At 40.2% G+C, this 16,469-nt stretch overlaps 2 protein-coding genes across 4 annotated transcripts in view; both read left to right on the plus strand.

Annotated features, from left to right (window-relative positions):
* The window catches only part of erlin2 (ER lipid raft associated 2), a 28,023-nt gene extending 17,484 nt beyond the window's left edge, over positions 1–10,539 (plus strand). For all 3 annotated transcript variants that reach the window (XM_020706197.3, XM_004072756.5, XM_020706198.3), the window contains 4 exons: positions 2,208–2,299; positions 2,378–2,467; positions 8,186–8,265; positions 8,345–10,539. In XM_020706197.3, the coding sequence (XP_020561856.1) occupies positions 2,208–2,299; positions 2,378–2,467; positions 8,186–8,265; positions 8,345–8,524 (442 nt within the window). In that variant the 3' untranslated portion in view covers positions 8,525–10,539. The remainder of the gene's footprint in view (positions 1–2,207; positions 2,300–2,377; positions 2,468–8,185; positions 8,266–8,344) is intronic.
* Positions 10,540–11,262: 723 nt separating this feature from the next.
* ch25hl3 (cholesterol 25-hydroxylase like 3) lies at positions 11,263–14,448 on the plus strand. The gene is made up of 2 exons (XM_004072755.5): positions 11,263–11,813; positions 12,918–14,448. The coding sequence occupies exons 1-2, from the start codon at positions 11,374–11,376 to the stop codon at positions 13,309–13,311; spliced, it is 834 nt and encodes a 277-aa protein (XP_004072803.1). The 5' UTR covers positions 11,263–11,373; the 3' UTR covers positions 13,312–14,448.
* Positions 14,449–16,469: the final 2,021 nt, after the last annotated feature.

Here is a 16,469-nt window from a genome sequence, read left to right on the forward strand (position 1 = left end):
TTGGACCTTTTTCTGTGTCGATGACACAGCAACCGTTTCTCGGAAAACTTTCCACAGCTCATACTTTCTGACCGGAAAAATAAAAAAAACTTTATGAAATTGTGTAAACCCAGCATTCATTTTGGTCGTTTTCTTTTTTCTTTTCAATAAATGACATTTATGATTAAAGCTTCGTGCCAGTTTGATTTTGAGAGGGATTTAAAAAGCTACTAAAACTGTGTTATAGTTACTTTCAAAAACGAAACCATTTGTTTGCGTCTCTACACTGTTGCATCACTTGTGGGACTGTAGCTTATTCCACTGTGAAAAAAATGTCCTTCTCATCCAAAATAAATGTTTTCTGAGCCTTGAAGTCGTTCATAGAAGTTACTTCAAAGTAAAACAGAGATCTGTTGGAATTACTCTACAGCTTTCATTTTATCACCCTTAAAGATATCTGGAACTGATTTTGACCTTTTTTGGGGCTGTTCTCATACTAAACTTAAATCAATGATTTTAAACTCGGTTTCCACATGAATACTTTGTTTTTTTTCCCTAAAACTTTCCTGTGCATGAAGCCACAGAACTGCCCCGTGGCATTTTGCACCCCGTCTAACTGTGGTCATTGTGCTTTGATTAAAGACAATGCTTTCATTTATGAAAGCACCCAAAGTCAGCTTAAAAATGAATCGGACAAAATCATACATTTTTCAAAAAGTTAAAATACATGTTAAAAAGCAAACACAACAAAATGGTTGTAGTTTCCTCGATAATGAAAGAAAAAAAACTATACATGTAATCATAGACAAACGTGCTAAAAGGCAAATGCTAGAAGAGTATCCCTTAGCAGCTTGATGGTCCTGTGACTGCAACTGCTCAATGTTATTTATAGGTTTTATTTCCACAGGACCAAAGCCAAGCTCCCAGGACGTGTCTGAAGGAGTGAAATATCGAAACTAAAGAGGCAAATACTATGAATTATAACTAGAACGCAGAAAAACCTCCAAAGACATTCAAGGTGAACCCCATGGTCATGGCACATCAGTTTCAGATCACGTTTTTAGGTTTTGTCAGAGCCAAAGTGGACGTAATGGGAGATGACTAAACCAGGACACCATGGTAGAAATTGAACCATAAACATTTTTTTCTTCAAAAATCTTCTTAACAAAGCTTCTAGGAGATAAAGATAAACCTTTTGACACTTGAATTTAAATAAAAAAATAACTTGTGTGTTTTACAAATACAATACTGGTGAAAAACATGTAAAAGGCAGTCGGAAGCAAAGGTTACTTTAAAGTCTATCCAAATAAAAATGTCTTTAGAAGTTTTTTAAAAAAAACAACAGATTCAGCCAAACAAAGGTCAAAGGCTGGGCATTCCAGAGAAGGGGCTACAGCTTAAAATGATGGGTCTCCATGAGTTTTGACTTGTTTTAGGGACTTATCGGAGGTTTGGGTTCGAGGACCGTAGCGATCGATTGCAGGTGTAAGTAAGGAGTCAACAGATCAGAGCCTGTCCTTTCAGAGCATTAACAGTTAACACAAGATTTTAAAATCAATTCTAAATTTAAGCGGTAGCAAATGTAATGAGAATAAAAGTGGTGTAATGTCTGCCCTTCTGATGGTTCCTGTTAAAAGCTTTACTGCAGCATTCTGAACAAGCTGGAGACGGGAGACTGCAAATTTGTTAAGGCAGATAAAAAGAGAGTTCCAATAGTCCAAACTAGAGGAGATAAAAGTATGGTTGACCAACTCCAGGTAAGTTGTGGTTGTGAAGTGGAGCATTGAAAAAACCAAGGCGTTGTTTTTTCTGTTCGAGAGCAATTATAAGATATTTGGGTTTTCTGAGAACGCTCAGTTATGGTCTCTCCTTTCTCCTATTTCCTTTCTGTCACCAGGATCCACAGTTGGGTATCATCAGACAAACCACTTGCAGAGTTTATTTCTGAGTGATTGTGCTTCAACCTTAATCTGACTTTGAGGGTTTTTTCTGAAGGAAGCTCTTAAAAGCCACAGTGATGGAGAGACTTGACAGCAGCCTCCTGTAAAAATATTAGCAAATAAAAATGGTCAAGCAACATTCATCTTTGATGACATCCACTCTGACATCTGTTGATTAAGCACTCATCTCTGGGGCAGAAAGTGCTGCTGCTCTGCAGGGACTGTCTGACAGGAAATTGTAAAGTAGAATTGAGAAGCTCTACTCTGAATGTTTTTGTGTTTCTTCAGGGAGAGTGAGAAGACCAAGCTGCTGATCTCCCAGCAGACTCAAAAGGTTGTGGAGAAGGAGGCGGAGACAGAGAGGATCAAAGCCATTATTGGTAAAACAACGAAAAATAAACACAAGTTTCCGAACTCCGCTTAATTTAACTTTGATAATAAATAGTGCTTTTTTGTAGAGGCTGAGAAAATGGCACAGGTCGCAGAAATCAAGTTTGCACAGCAAATCATGGAGAAGGAAACGGAAAAGAAGATCTCCGAGATTGACGGTTTGTTCATTCTAAGTAAACATGGATTACTTTACAACAGTCTATGTCTATAAAAGCTGAGTTTTTATTTTTCTTCAAGCGACAAAGTAGGTTTTTTTAGTAATAACATTGTCATACAAAATAAAGGATACATTTTTAAGTGGAAAATGGCTCAAACTTAAAGATAACATGAAGAAGTTACAGTAATGCAAGATTTTTCTTTTCTAAAACCTTGACCTTTTTTTTCTTTTTAAACCTAAAACCTTTAGCTTTAACTCAGATTCAAGTAGGGGTTAGTAATACTCTCTGAACATATTAGATGGCACCTTTCAAACAGGTCTTAACAAGAGGATAGAATACGATAAAGTGAAAAAGTGTTTTATTTGGCAGTCATTAATGCTGCAACTTCTATTGAAAAAGATAAGCTTGGTCTGTAATGTTGATCATACATTACATTCACCGGTTACCTTATTAGACGCCTAACTAAATCCCTATTGCCTTCAAAACTGCCTTCGTCTTCTGTGGCATAGATTCAACAAGGTACTGGAAACATTCCTCAGAGAGTTTGGTCCATATTGACATGAAAGCATCACGCAGTTGCTGCAGCTTTGTCGGCTGAACATCCATGATGCAAATCTCCCGGCCCACCACATCCCAAAGGTGATCTAATGGGTTGAGATCTGGTGACTGTGGAGGATATTTGAATTCAATGAACTTATTGTCATGTTCGAGAAACCAGTCTAAGGCTACGTTCACACTGCAGGGCTTAATGCTCAATTCCGATTTATTGAAAAAATCCGATTTCTTTTTGCAAGGCCGTTCACATTTCCAATTAAATGCGAATTTTTGTGATCTCCTGTGGGACCGTGAAATGACCCAGTAGTGACCCACATGCGCAGAAGAGCACTCAACGGTGAACAACTTCACTCGTTGTTTGCTGAAGTAGCTAACGTTAACAATGGATGCCAACAACAGTGTTGTCAACGGTGGAGCTCTTTTTGCATTAATATAATTATTTTCACAAAGGAGCCAGCACAATGAATCTCTTCTCATTTTGAGAAGGCAATAGAGCCGGGATCGTCGTACCCACTGTTGTGGAATGGGGATGTGTAGGTGCTGGGGCCGCGCGTGCGTGTGTGTGTGGGGGGGGGGGGCGCATTCGTGTTGTGTGTTATGGAGGAAGGAGAACGGTAATAAAAGAAGGTTTCCCCCAGAATAAATGCTATGGACTCTTTATTAACCCACTTTGGAGAATCTAGGGTCCGAACGGGGAAGTGAACCCCGAAGTAGGATCCGCCTTTGGTCCCCTGCGTTTATGACCACGGTCGAAAAGAGGGAAAAAAAGTAATCGCGGGAAAGGTTGAACACCACGCTCGGCCATTTAGCTGGAATTATCTTTGTTTCAGCCTGCGGTGTGAACGTAGCCTAAGATGATTCCAGCTTTATCACTCTGCTGGAATGAATGTGGTCATAAAGGGATGGACACAATCAGCAACAATAGCCAGGTAGGCTCCGGCATTGTAACCATGCTCAATTGGTACTAAGTGTGCCAAGAAAATATACCTCACTTCATTATACCACCAGCCTGAACCGTTGATAGAAGGCAGGATGAATCCATGCTTTCATGTTGTTGAGGCCAAATTCTGATCCAACCATCCGAACGTTGCAGCAGAAGTGGAGACTCATCAGACCATACAGGTTTTCCAACCTTCTATTGTCCAGTTTTGGTGAGCCTGTGTGAATTGTAGCCTCACTTTCCTGTTCTTAACTGACAGGAGTGGCACCCGGTGTGGTCTTCTGCTGCTGTAGCCCATCTGCCTCAAGGTTGGATGTGTTGTGCATTTAGAGATGCTCTTCTGCAGACCTCAGTTGTAGCAAGTGGTTATTTCAGTGACTGTTGCTTTTTGTCAGCTCCAACCAGTCTGACCATTCTCCTCTGACCTCTGGCATCAACAATGCATTTCTGCCCATGAAATTTGTGCTCACTTGATAGTTTATCTTTTTCAGACCATTCTCTGTAAGCCCTAGAGATGGTTGTGGGTGACAATCCCAGTAGATCAGCAGTTTCTGAAATACTCAGACCAGCCTGTCTGGCTCCAACAACCATGATACGTTCAAAGTCACTTCAATCACCTTTCTTCCCCACTCTGATGCTTGCTTTGAAATACAGAAGATCATCTTGACCATTTGCATTTCTAAGTGTAGTGAGTTGCTGCCATGTGATTGGCTTCTTCCATGCAGATCTTCTCAAGAGCTCTGATATTTTGGGGCTGTTGCTGAGCAACACAGACTTTAAATTTACTCCATGGATTATCTGTTGGATTGGGGTCCAGAGACTAGCTAGACCACTCCAGAACATTGAAATGCTTTTTGACAGCTTTTTCTTTGTTGCTCAGACCAGTTAGTTTTGCCCCAAATCTCACCATACAAGGCTCCATTAAACTTGTCCTTAACATGGATCAGTCGTCCTGCCCCCTTTGCAGAAAACCACTACCAAAGCATGATGATTCCACCTCCATGCTTCACAGCAGACATAGTGTTCTTTAGATGCAGCTCAGCATTCTTCCCATTCCAATCACAAAAGTGATGTTTATATCAAAGAGTTCCATTTTTGTCTCATCTGACCATATGGCATTCTCCCAACCTTCCTCTGGATCATCTATTTATCATCCAAATGGCTTATGGTAAACTATAGATGAGCTTGGACATGTCTGGTTTAACCCTTGGAGAACTGCCAGATCTGAATCCATGACCATGCTGTGTGTTGAAAATACTAAACTTTGTGACTGTGATCCCAGATTTCTTTGGGTCATTGACCAGTTCCTCTGTGTAATTATGAGCTGTTTTCTCACCCCTGTCAAGGTCAAGGTGTACTCTATCAGGTGAAATCTTACATGGAGCTCCAAATGAAAGATAGTCATTGACCTTACATTTATTCCATTTATTAATAATTGCTCCATCAGTAGATCTTTTCTCATCATGCTGCTTGCTTATTGTAGATTGGTTCATCCCATTCTAGTTCAGGTAAACAATCTTGTCCCTGGTGTCCTTTGACAGCTCTTTGGTCTCTATCATGAAGCAGATGACATTAATACAAGTAACAATTGGAGGATAGAATAACTTCTTGAAGAAGGAACAGGTGTATGAGGGACAGAATTCTTGCTTGTTTTTAGAGACTAAATAACTATTTTCTGCATCATTTTACAAATAAAGTATTTAAAATAAGACAACATTATTATTTTTTTACTTTATGTTTCTCATAGTAGAAGTTTGTCTATGATGTGCACTACAGACTGCTCTAATCTTTTTAAGTAGGACAACTCGCTGAAATGGACTGACAAATACTTTTTTGCCTAACTGTATATTGAACTAAAATAACTACAATCTCAGGAAGCTTTCTGCTTGATTCAATCTAATCTTTTTGCTTTTTGATGACTTTCCAGTAATTTCTCAACAGATTTGGTTTGTATGTTGGTGTTTGAATCTGTTTTTGCATTTGGTCTCACGTTTGAAACGTCTCAGATTTTAATCTTTCTGGGTCAGCACTAGCAATCTAAAACCTGCCTTCAACCAAACAAAGGGGCTGTGATGTAACGTGGGTTGAGGACACCTTGTGTGGTCTCAATAAAAAAATTCTTGAGCACATCCACACCTACCTTTTGATTTCGTAACAGCCTTTATGCCTGTACAAATAAAACACACAAAAACATACTCTGCTTCCTGTAGTTTGGTTTAAATATTTTGCAATGACTAGCCATGGCTGTTTTAACAGAACGCTTTTTTTAATTTAAATTAGTTTTAGAAACTATTTATTTTAATGAAAATTGGAAACCATTTCATAACTTTTGTAAATGTGAATCTAAGGACCTGCAAAGAAAAACCAACAAGTCAGATCTGCGCGCATAATCCTCCATATTCACACCGAATGTGCAGCAAATGCTTTGGATGTATTGAGGAGTTTTACCCCTCTCTCTAATATGCAATGCATTTAAGCCCCAACAAAAACCTATGACTTTTGGCTTATACAAATTTTTTTTTTCCAAAGGCATCCGTTATCTTATATTATTAAAGCATCAAACAAAAAAAGGTGCAAAATGCTTTTCATGCAACACAGATGAGAAGCTGTTGTAAGATTGCTGTATTTGTGTCCTGTTCCACTTCAAACACTGATCCCTTTTAGTAATTCCTAAGCTGCACAACAGTATCAATATTACAGGTAGGTTTCATTATACCTAATCAAATCCAAAATATATCATTTGCATTTACCTTTAACACTGCCGGTAGTTTTTTTGTTTGTTTGTTTTTTTCCGGGGGGGGGGGGGGGGGGGGGGGTATTGTTACATTTCCTGCATGGTCTCCAAACTTTAATTAGGCCACAGACCGGTGTAACGTTAGACTAGCTGCCAGCTTCCCTTAACTTTTGAGGGTAAAGTTTTTTTTTTTTTTTTTTTTGTTTTTTTTTGAGGGTAAAGTTGATCTTCATCCTCTGTAACATATATCTACAGCTGGTTTAAACTTTATTTCTTACAATAGATTTTGTGTAGGAACCATTAAAATGTGAAATAATTTTTTAGAGGATAAATACAAAAAAACTGTCACTAAAAACAGATATTTTTTTATATATAATAATATACATGCATCCACTGTTTCAGCAACTTTATTAGCTCCATCCCCGTGATTTTAGACAGCCAGTTGCTGTATATTCTGCAATATTATTATGGTGTGTGGGAACATCTGCCCGAATAAATCCAGACTTTGAGGATAGACTCTTGATTTTTGTCTGATAAATGTTGATTTCTTTTATTTTGAAGTCGAAGGCTTCTGTTTCCTTACTAACTCTTTTCTACCAAAAGAAACCTTCCAAATATGTTTTTTTCTTGCTAACCTTGTAAGCTCTGGGATTCAGTTTGGCAGTTGACCCAGCTGCTTTGATGTATTTTCCATAGGTGACTGCGTGCCTTGACATGTTTGAAGGTTGGGGACCACTGCTTTATGTGACAGCCAGCTCGTCTAAATCCTGTGTTAAAACATGCAAACTGTCAAGCCAAGTACTGATGAGAAAGCTCTTCCAGTCTGTATTGAGTGACCACTCATCTACCAAGCTGTGACAAAAAATCACTTAAAAAAACTTGGATGGATTTGGTGGAAGATGATCCATTTCCCTCAAACATGAGGGGCACAGCTGCATGTCCTCAAATTAAAAAAAAAGGGATTAATAAGACTTTCTCACATCTCAATGCAAACATCTGAGAATTCTTGATGTGATTACTACTTAAGTTAAAAGGATTACAAAACATTTAACTGCAAAACTATTTTATAGCCATGCATTAGAAAAACAGGCTGTTCTTTTTTACTGAAGCTTGTAAAAATTGCAAACAGGGTCTATACTGTAAACAAACCTGAAAACGTGTCATTTCTTCATCATTTAACTCTATAATAATTTCAGCCTTATTTTGTAAAAAGGGATTAATAGAAGTCAGGAGAATCCACCAAATGATTAATGTCAAAGCTCTGAGGTCCAGAGGAAACATGCAGCTTTTTTCTGAAGTACAGACTGTTCTCAATGGAAGTCTGAATGTTAAACGATAAAGATGTGTTTCAATTGATGAAGTGAAAAGGTAAATTCTGGAAAAGAGAAGCAAATGGATGTTTGTCTGCAGTGATGTAAACAGAAAACGACATTTGCTTCTGCATGCCTTCCCAATCTTTTTGGCCCCAACTCGTCTCTCCGTTTCATAGACCAAGCTTTCCTGGCGCGACAGAGGGCCAAGGCAGACGCAGAGTTCTACACAGCAGAGAGAGCCGCAGAGGCCAATAAGGTAAAGAGAGCAGCTCCCACATATATGTGCAGGGAGTCCAGCCAATGCTAACCTCTGTCCTGTGCTGCTCCTCTCACAGCTGAAGTTAACCCCGGAGTACCTGCAGCTGATGAAGTACAAGGCCATCGCAGCCAACAGCAAGATCTACTTTGGGAATGAAATACCTCAGATGTTTGTGGACTCTGGTTCTGCAGGGAGCTCCATCAAGGCCACGGCTGCCTTGGACATCATCAGTGAGCAGATTCTGGACCTGGATTAATCAGGAAAGAAGGGGGGGCCAGAGGAGAACTTTTTTTGAAATCAGACATTCAAGCTAGCTGGTTTGGACAGTAGCTGTCTGTCCACTTAAGTTCTGCTATCCAGAACCTGTTTGTCTGAAAAGGACGCACAACCTTCACAGGACCAAACCTCGGTTTTTAGTCTGCCTTTCAGGATTGTTATGAACTGAACTTAAGAAAAAAATTGCAGCACTTGTATTTGTGCAATAAATGTTCACACAGACTTCAGATGTATAATTTTGGAGGACTTGGCTCCTAAACATCCAGCTGAATCAACCATAGAACCAAAGATGACACATTTCAGGGCAGTTTTTGCTCTGGGTTAAGCTTTTTGTTGCATGAGAATGTCAAAACATGTCAATCTTTGCAGTAACTGGTAAACTTGATCAACCATTTTGGGTCCTAAGAAACCTTTTGTTCCAACACCATTAACATTTTTCCACAAAAATCGTTCTAATTGACTCGGTGACCATAATGACATCAAATGAAGTGCATTCCACTGGGGTGGCTTTCAAAAGCAGAAAATGTTGGTTAGATTTACCAGAGCTATGTAGCTTTGTTTCATGTTAGTTTTCTGCTGTTTCTTGGATGTGAAGTGGTGTCCGTTCTGTGCATTGGTGAAAACACTCCCATTCATTTACAGTTTTTAGTGCCCCAGCTCATCTTGTCTTCACGCAGAAATCTACAGCAGACGGAGTGAAGATCTGAGCAGATAAGGCTGAGTTACAACGTTCACCTAATAATTCCAAAACAAAATATCATTTCTTAATGTTTGTTGTGAGTTTGTCAAACTTTAAAGTAATGGGAAAAAAAAACATTTCAAAGACACAAAAGAGAATATGTCAGAAGTAGGGTTGTGCCGATGGACGATATCATCGTCCATCGTGATGGGTGACTGACATCCCGATGGAGAGACCACCATCGTGATGCCACGCCCCCGCCACGTTGCGCGTCGACACCATAAGCCGCGGTTACATGTACAAAATATCTTGATGGGATCAATGGTCGGATTAGAATCCAACCGTGTAGATGGGCCCAGAAAAATGTTTTCAGAATATAAAAACGTTCACTAAGGTCACACTTTCTGTCGGAATAAATCATTCGCACATGCGCAGTAGGGTTTGAAAACCGGAAGGATATAGATTCCGCCGAGCGGCCTTTTTTTTTCAAACTTTATTGAATGTAACAATTCAATACAAAACAATGTTAAACAGCGCCGAGCGGCTTTATACATTGACATGTCAGCTCGGTAAAATACGAGATGATCTTCTAAACGTGCTTTTAATAATGTTACGGTTACTATGAAACACCTGTTCGCTCATCATTTGAATTTTAATCCGTGTGGTCACAGAAGCTATGATGAAACCCAGGATTATTTTGACTGAATCAAAGGAAGCGTCATTCAAACGTTACCGTTAAAGTTGATCATGACGTCATTCATCTGGATTGGGTTTGTGTGCCGGGGTCAAGACTAAACCAAGTTCAGAAACTACAAGAAGGTTTTTTTTCACAGCTCCTAAAAAGAGTTTATTCTAAGATATTTCTGTGTAATTTTATTCAGAAACAGGTCAACATTATTTTCAAGCTCCTTGTGGATTTAATGACATTTTCTTCTTTCGTTGAAGGAATTCTCCCGTGTGACTCGGCCAAACGCCATTTTCAAACGAGCTTGTGTCAATCCTATCATAGTCAAATTGCTTTCTCCTTTTTTCTGGTTAGTTTGGGGAGTACCCCATAAAAAGCTGAGGATGAGTCAATCGGGAGTTTTTGGCATCGTGGGACTGTTGAAAGATCCTGACATCTGAAATGCTGTTTCAACAGAAGCTTTCTCTGAATGTCTGGTTCGTACAAAAGTGATGCACATTTCAAAGACCTACAGTTCACAGTGTCACAGTTCTGGCATCTGCTTCTTTTTAAATTTGGATACAGAAAGACTGACTTTATGGGTGAAATGTTATTGCACTGAATTAAACAATAAATAAATTGTGGAGGAAAAGGCTCTTTAGATGAAGCGTTAATGTTATGTTCTGTGAAACTTCTGTGACTTGAGAGGCTCCTATTTTCAATCCCACTGAAAGTTTGAGGATTTCTTCTTTTTAAGACTCTATAAGTGTGTTTCAAACACATAGCACCTAAAACCCACCAATGCATTGACTGTGTTAATAAAAAGTGCGGGCAGGAGTTTGGCACTGGTCTTGGCACTGGTCTTGTTAAAGGGAAATAATTCCCCACACATGTTAGACCCAAATTACACAATAAACTACAAAGTAGTGTTTTTAATTATATATTTAATTAATTATACATGTCCTTCATTATGACAAAAATAAGCTCAAAACATCCAAAACAGGATTTTTATCGGATTGGGACTTTAAAAACAGTTGGCTTATTTTTAACTGGAGTTTTAGGTGTGTTCAAATCTGAATTAAAGTTTCTCAACACAAAGTTTTTTTTTTTTTTTTTTTTTTTTAAGTTTTTCCACCCTAGCTGCCAGCTTTAAATAACACCTTTGGGTTGGTCAGTTTCAACATGTTTAGCTTTATATTTTCTGCAAAAAAATCTTTGACCTTTGGTATCAAAACTTCGACCGTTTCATAAAATCCATCTTGCTGGCTGGTCTGTGGGATGGAGCACACAGACTTGAGTCCGGATGATGGCTGCTGTCACCTAAAATCCTGCGCTTACGGAGGAGGATGGAATCCAGAGCCCCTCCCACCGCAGGCCCTTCAACTGCGCGCGGAGTGGCTCCCAGCGGTGTAAACGGCACACCGCTCAGCCTGCGCGCACCAGTACCGCGTGATTTGCGTGGAGATGTAGGTGAGCGAGCGCAGCGATGGACGCAACTTTTGCGGGGACAGGGGCGGCTCCTGCGCCGCTCCTTCAGGGGCTGTGGGAGTACGTGAGAGCGGGTCAGGAGGAGATCCTGCTCTCCCCTTACCTGCCTGCATCCTGCGCCCTCCTGATGCACGTGCTGCTCTGCGCACCCTTCCTCGCTCTTGACGCGCTGGGGAGCGTGTGCCAGCGCGTGCGCTCTTGGAGGATAACTGCAGGCTCGGACCCCCCACCGACCCCCCGGCAGTGGTTGGACTGCTTTTGCAGGATTTTGTGCAGATACGTGACTGTCGTCCTGCCGGCCTCTGCGCTCTTCCAGCGGCTGCGGAGCCCCAGGTTACCGGAGCTGGCTCCGTCATGCTGGCAGCTCTTTGTGGAAGTGTTGGCATGCGTGCTGCTCTTTGATGCCTTTTTCTTTGTATGGCACTACTACATTCACAGGTGAGAGCAGCTTCATCCAGTCAGTACTTTTACATTTTGATGATTTGTTATATGTCCTTTTTTTTTTTTTTACTTAAAGTTAAACCAGTTCTTCTTCCCTGAGGGAAAACAGAAACTGCCATAAAATCAGTTATTATCATGACAGGATCTAAAGATTCTTGAAGATAAAAATAAATGAATAAAAAGGTTTAAAAACATAAAAGAGTTAAAATCCATTACTTTTGTTATAAAAAAAAAATGGTTCCTTTTTTTCTGATGAATTTCTGCTTTTTGTTTTTATTTTTTTCTGAAATAATTTCTACATATTATTTTTTTCTTAACTTTATTCACTTAATCATTTTCATCTCCTCTAAAAGAAAACACAAAAAAGTATTTGATTAACTCTTGTGCTATCCTAGGCACTTTGACATTGGGAGTTGGGTCATCTAGACCCACTAGACAGTGCGCTGAACCTTTTTTCTTCAATGATTTGTAATCTTCACTGGTGTCCATGGATTACATGAAATCTTTCCACCTTTGTCCACCTTTGTCATGGTAGGGATAACACGTCAGTTTAAAGGGGGGGTCATCTAAGATAGCACAAGGGTTAACTGATTATTCTTTTTGTTGCTGTTCTTTAAAATAAAATAAGCGTAGTCACAGATTTCATTTTTGAGGGTAAATTATGTCAAAACTGTTGCACAAATTTTAAACCATATTCTTAACTATATAGAAGTCAGTGTAATTGTTTTATCTGCTCATTTTCTTCAAAATTGTTTTAGTTTTTTCAAATAACATTAGCTGTGGCGCAGAGGTAAAGCGGCTTGGTTCCTCCCTTGCCGGCCCATGTGTCAAAGTGTCTTTGGGCAGGACACTGAACTCCACATTGCTCCTAGTGTTCTAGGGTGCTGTCAGTGTAAGGCAGTGGAGCTGTCAGTCCTTGAATCTGTGTTAGCATGGGTAAATGCGACTTTGAATTCAGCCCCGGGAAGCACTTTGGACCTTCTAAGAAGATTGAAGTATACCCCATTTACCAACATTACAATTGTACCTAAAGTTAAAATAAATCTGTGTTGTGGTGAGCTGTCACAGTTTCAGCTGTCATACCTGTGCGTATCTCCTCAGGATTCCCTGGTTGTACCGCAGCATCCACAAGGCGCATCATCAGCATCGCAACCCCTTTGCGCTCGCAGCGCAGGACGCCAGCTCAGCAGAGCTGCTGTCGCTGCTGCTGCTGTCGCTGAGCTGTGCCTGGCTGCTGGGCTGCCATCCTCTCAGCGAAGTCATCTTCCACCTGCTCAACAGCTGGCTGGCAGTGGAGGACCACTGTGGGTACAACTTGCCCTTGGCTTCACACAGACTGTTTCCCTTTCTCGGCGGTGCCCCCCATCACCAAACCCATCATAAAATCAAATGCTTTAACTACGCTCCCTACTTCACTCATTGGGATCATCTCTTTGGCACTTACCGTCCACCCGTGCTGGATCCCAGAGAAAGTCGGGAATGTCGCGCACAGTAAAGGAAAGATTCCTACTTTCTGGATAAGATGAAGTGCATTTGCTGCAGGTCGCATGTTTTTCCTGTACTCTGTCTGACTGCATCAAGACACTTTTAAGAGGTTCTCTCCATCTAACTGAATTATTGGAATAGGAAACTCAAAGGTAGAACCCAGTAGTCTTTTAGGAGGAGTGATTCCAAGTCTCGGCTGCTTGTTTTCCTAACAGCACCGAATTACAGTGCAGCGATACGTGGAAAACTACCCACATTTGAGCAGCTGATAAACTCTTTATAAACTTTGTGTGTGTGTGGTTGCCAAAAGTTTGATCTCACATCACAAGTCAACAAATGTGACAGCAGATCCAGCACAGTCCAAGTCCTGAACTTAAACAACCAGCTCCTGCCATCCTGGATTCAGGAGAGGGTTCAGAAGAGACATAAGCAAAGGATGGAAGCCAAAATGAAAACAGCCAGTTCAGTAAACACTACACTTGTCTGGGTTAACTGTGAAACACCAAACCATCCTTGTTCAGTGTTTATAACATTAGCTCTGTGAACCATCTAGGTACCAGAGAAGCAAAGATGGTGGTCTGGTAGGTCGGAGAGCAACATTTAAAATGACAAAATCTGAACAGAGATAGAACAAAAAAAAAGGTTTTAAACATCAGAGTCAGCACTCCGGAGACTCTGACTTGTTCTTAGCTATGGCTAATGAATCCAAAATGCTAATGAATCCTAATGAATCCAAAATGCGGAGAGTTGCGATCAAAACATAATAAAAAACAACCAACATTGCCTAATTACATGTGGAATCCGCTGTTTGCACACAAAGAGATATTTTTATCATTTGCATATGAACAGATGTACTTACTTTTTTAGCTTTGCTTTCTTGCATTTGTAAAATGATAACCGTAGAAAAACTTCTCAGAAATGCTGATTTAAATTGGACAAAGAAGACTGTCAGATTATTTCTTCAACATTCAACATTACCTCATGAAGCAACACATACAGGTTTTACATATCCAAACATTCTCTCTGACCAACAAATGTTGCCCTGTATACAGTTCAGTGTACTTTCTGTTGCATTTGCTGCACTTTTCTTGTGTATGTGTGTGTGTTTTTGACTTCCATGGGAAAATAAACAAAAGCAGGACACAGACCTAGAGTTTTATTGTCTGTGCCTCTCTGCTGTCGTCAGTAATTTGTCAGGCCTGGGCCTCCGGCCACCTCTGTTACATTGCGAACTGGCTCCACGGGTCATTGTACTGAGCGATCAGCACCACATGTTTGCAAAAATGAGGCTCTTCTGGTTTGGTTTTTTGATGCTGAAGTCTTGTTTACTACTGATTGTCACCTGCAGCATGAGTGAGTGAAGATGGTGCCAGAAACTTTGTAGCAGCATCTGAACTACAAGCTGCTCTCATTGCTTGCAAAAGCGTTAAATAAGAGCATGGAGTTGCTCAAGTTTCATCTCAGACTCCTGGTTTCCCGCAGATCGTATGTCACAAACTGGCCTACAGGGGCCAGATTCATAAAGGAGAGATTTAGTGTTGAGGAGAAAATTCACAGCCCACAAAAATACCTCCAGAAGGAGGAATTTATCTTTTGCAGACACAAAAGATGAGACAACTGGTGTTTTAGTTCATAAGAGGGCATACTCACATTCAGGACCAGATAATAACTGGGTTACTTTTTCCCTACTATTATTATTATATGACGGGAAAACCCAGAGTTCTTCCTGTTACGATGAAGGACCAGCTCACAAAAGGAACAGGAAACACGGACAGAGGAGATCAGTCCTTCCTGGACGGAATCCTTATGAAAAACATCTGTGCTGAAAAAGAGAAAGTCAGAGGACAAATAGGGCACTCGGCTTCCTGTGAACAGTTTCTCAGAGAGATTAATTTCCCCGCATAACCCTAGAAGCAGCAGATATCTGACAGGTAGGTGCCTGCCTGGAACAACTAATGGCTTATTCACGGTTGAGCACAATTACAATAAGGAAGGCTGAAACGTTTTGCTGGCTTTTTTTAAAGCCTTTCTTTTTTTTAGTTCTTTCGTTACGTAATATGCACCATTTAGACATACAGATGCTTTCTATTATGGGCTATTTTGGAGAAACGTTTCACAGGACCACATGAGAATTGCTCAACACTCCTCTTAGGGGGAGTGTTGTGACCCTGAGCATGAATGTAAAACAGGAAACTGTGCTTCATGGGTTGCTAAGGGATTTGTAAAACTCCAGTACCTGACGTGACACCGCCAAGCCTCTGTCTGTGAACGTGTGCTTTGGCGTGCACTCGCCCAACCTCTGACGTGGGGTCTGTAATAAGGCCTGATTGTTTCCGCTTTTGGTCACATTGTTTATCATTTCCATCTCTCCACCACCCAGCGCACATCTCTCTATTAAAACTTTGAAAAGCTTTGAATGATCTCCACATGAAGTCCTCTTGTTGTGTACTTTAGAAATTTAATGAACGCTCATAATTGTAGCAGTAAATGCTTTCATTAAGATCCTTTTGGCATGTAAAAAAACAAAAGCTGAAGCCTTCCAGTTGTCATTACCATCCAAGCACGCACAAAAAAGGTCATTTTTTCTTTTACATATTTGACAAAGGCCAGATACATTTTTCCTGTGACTTTCTGTAAATAACCAATTAGTGAGCTTTACATAGCTGAGTTGGGGTGCTGTTTAAAGCACCATGGTCTTTGCACTCTAGTCAGTTACTATTTTTAGACCAACTCTGTTATTTCTTATAGGGGAGGTCACAGATCTGTTGGAGAACTGAAACATCTCAGTGCACTTGTCACTGCAGGACTCTTTCCAAATATTCTTCTTCTTTTTTTTTGAAGAATTATGAGAAGAAAAAAAAAGAATCTGTTTATAAACACACTGAAATGCAATAGAAGTATGGTGTAACTGCGCAGTCGCCTGGCTGAGCCTCAGATTGACACTGAAAACCTTAATGAGGTTAAATTTACTTTATTTAAAAAAAATCATTGCCAACAGTTTTGTGTTCTGTTGGCAGAAAATAGTAAAAAAAACACAGTTTTTACTTTTTTTTCGTTACCTTTTGCAACTCTTAACAACATCTGATGTAATCCAGTACAGCAGCTTTACCATGAGAAAATCCTTCCAAGTTTATACTTTTTGTATTTTAACTTCATTCTTAAAATGCA

The sequence above is a fragment of the Oryzias latipes genome, chromosome 9 (genome assembly GCF_053564925.1).
Source record: "Oryzias latipes strain Hd-rR chromosome 9, Olatipes_Hd-rR_3.1".
Taxonomy (NCBI): domain Eukaryota; kingdom Metazoa; phylum Chordata; class Actinopteri; order Beloniformes; family Adrianichthyidae; genus Oryzias; species Oryzias latipes.

What these genes read in the sequence shown, in the direction of transcription:
- ch25hl3 (XM_004072755.5), top strand. Translation starts at nt 11,374, where the DNA reads ATGGACGCAACTTTTGCGGGGACAGGGGCGGCTCCTGCGCCGCTCCTT. An exon ending in TGGCACTACTACATTCACAG is followed by an intron (nt 11,814 to 12,917) that starts GTGAGAGCAGCT and finishes GTATCTCCTCAG; the next exon opens with GATTCCCTGGTTGTACCGCA.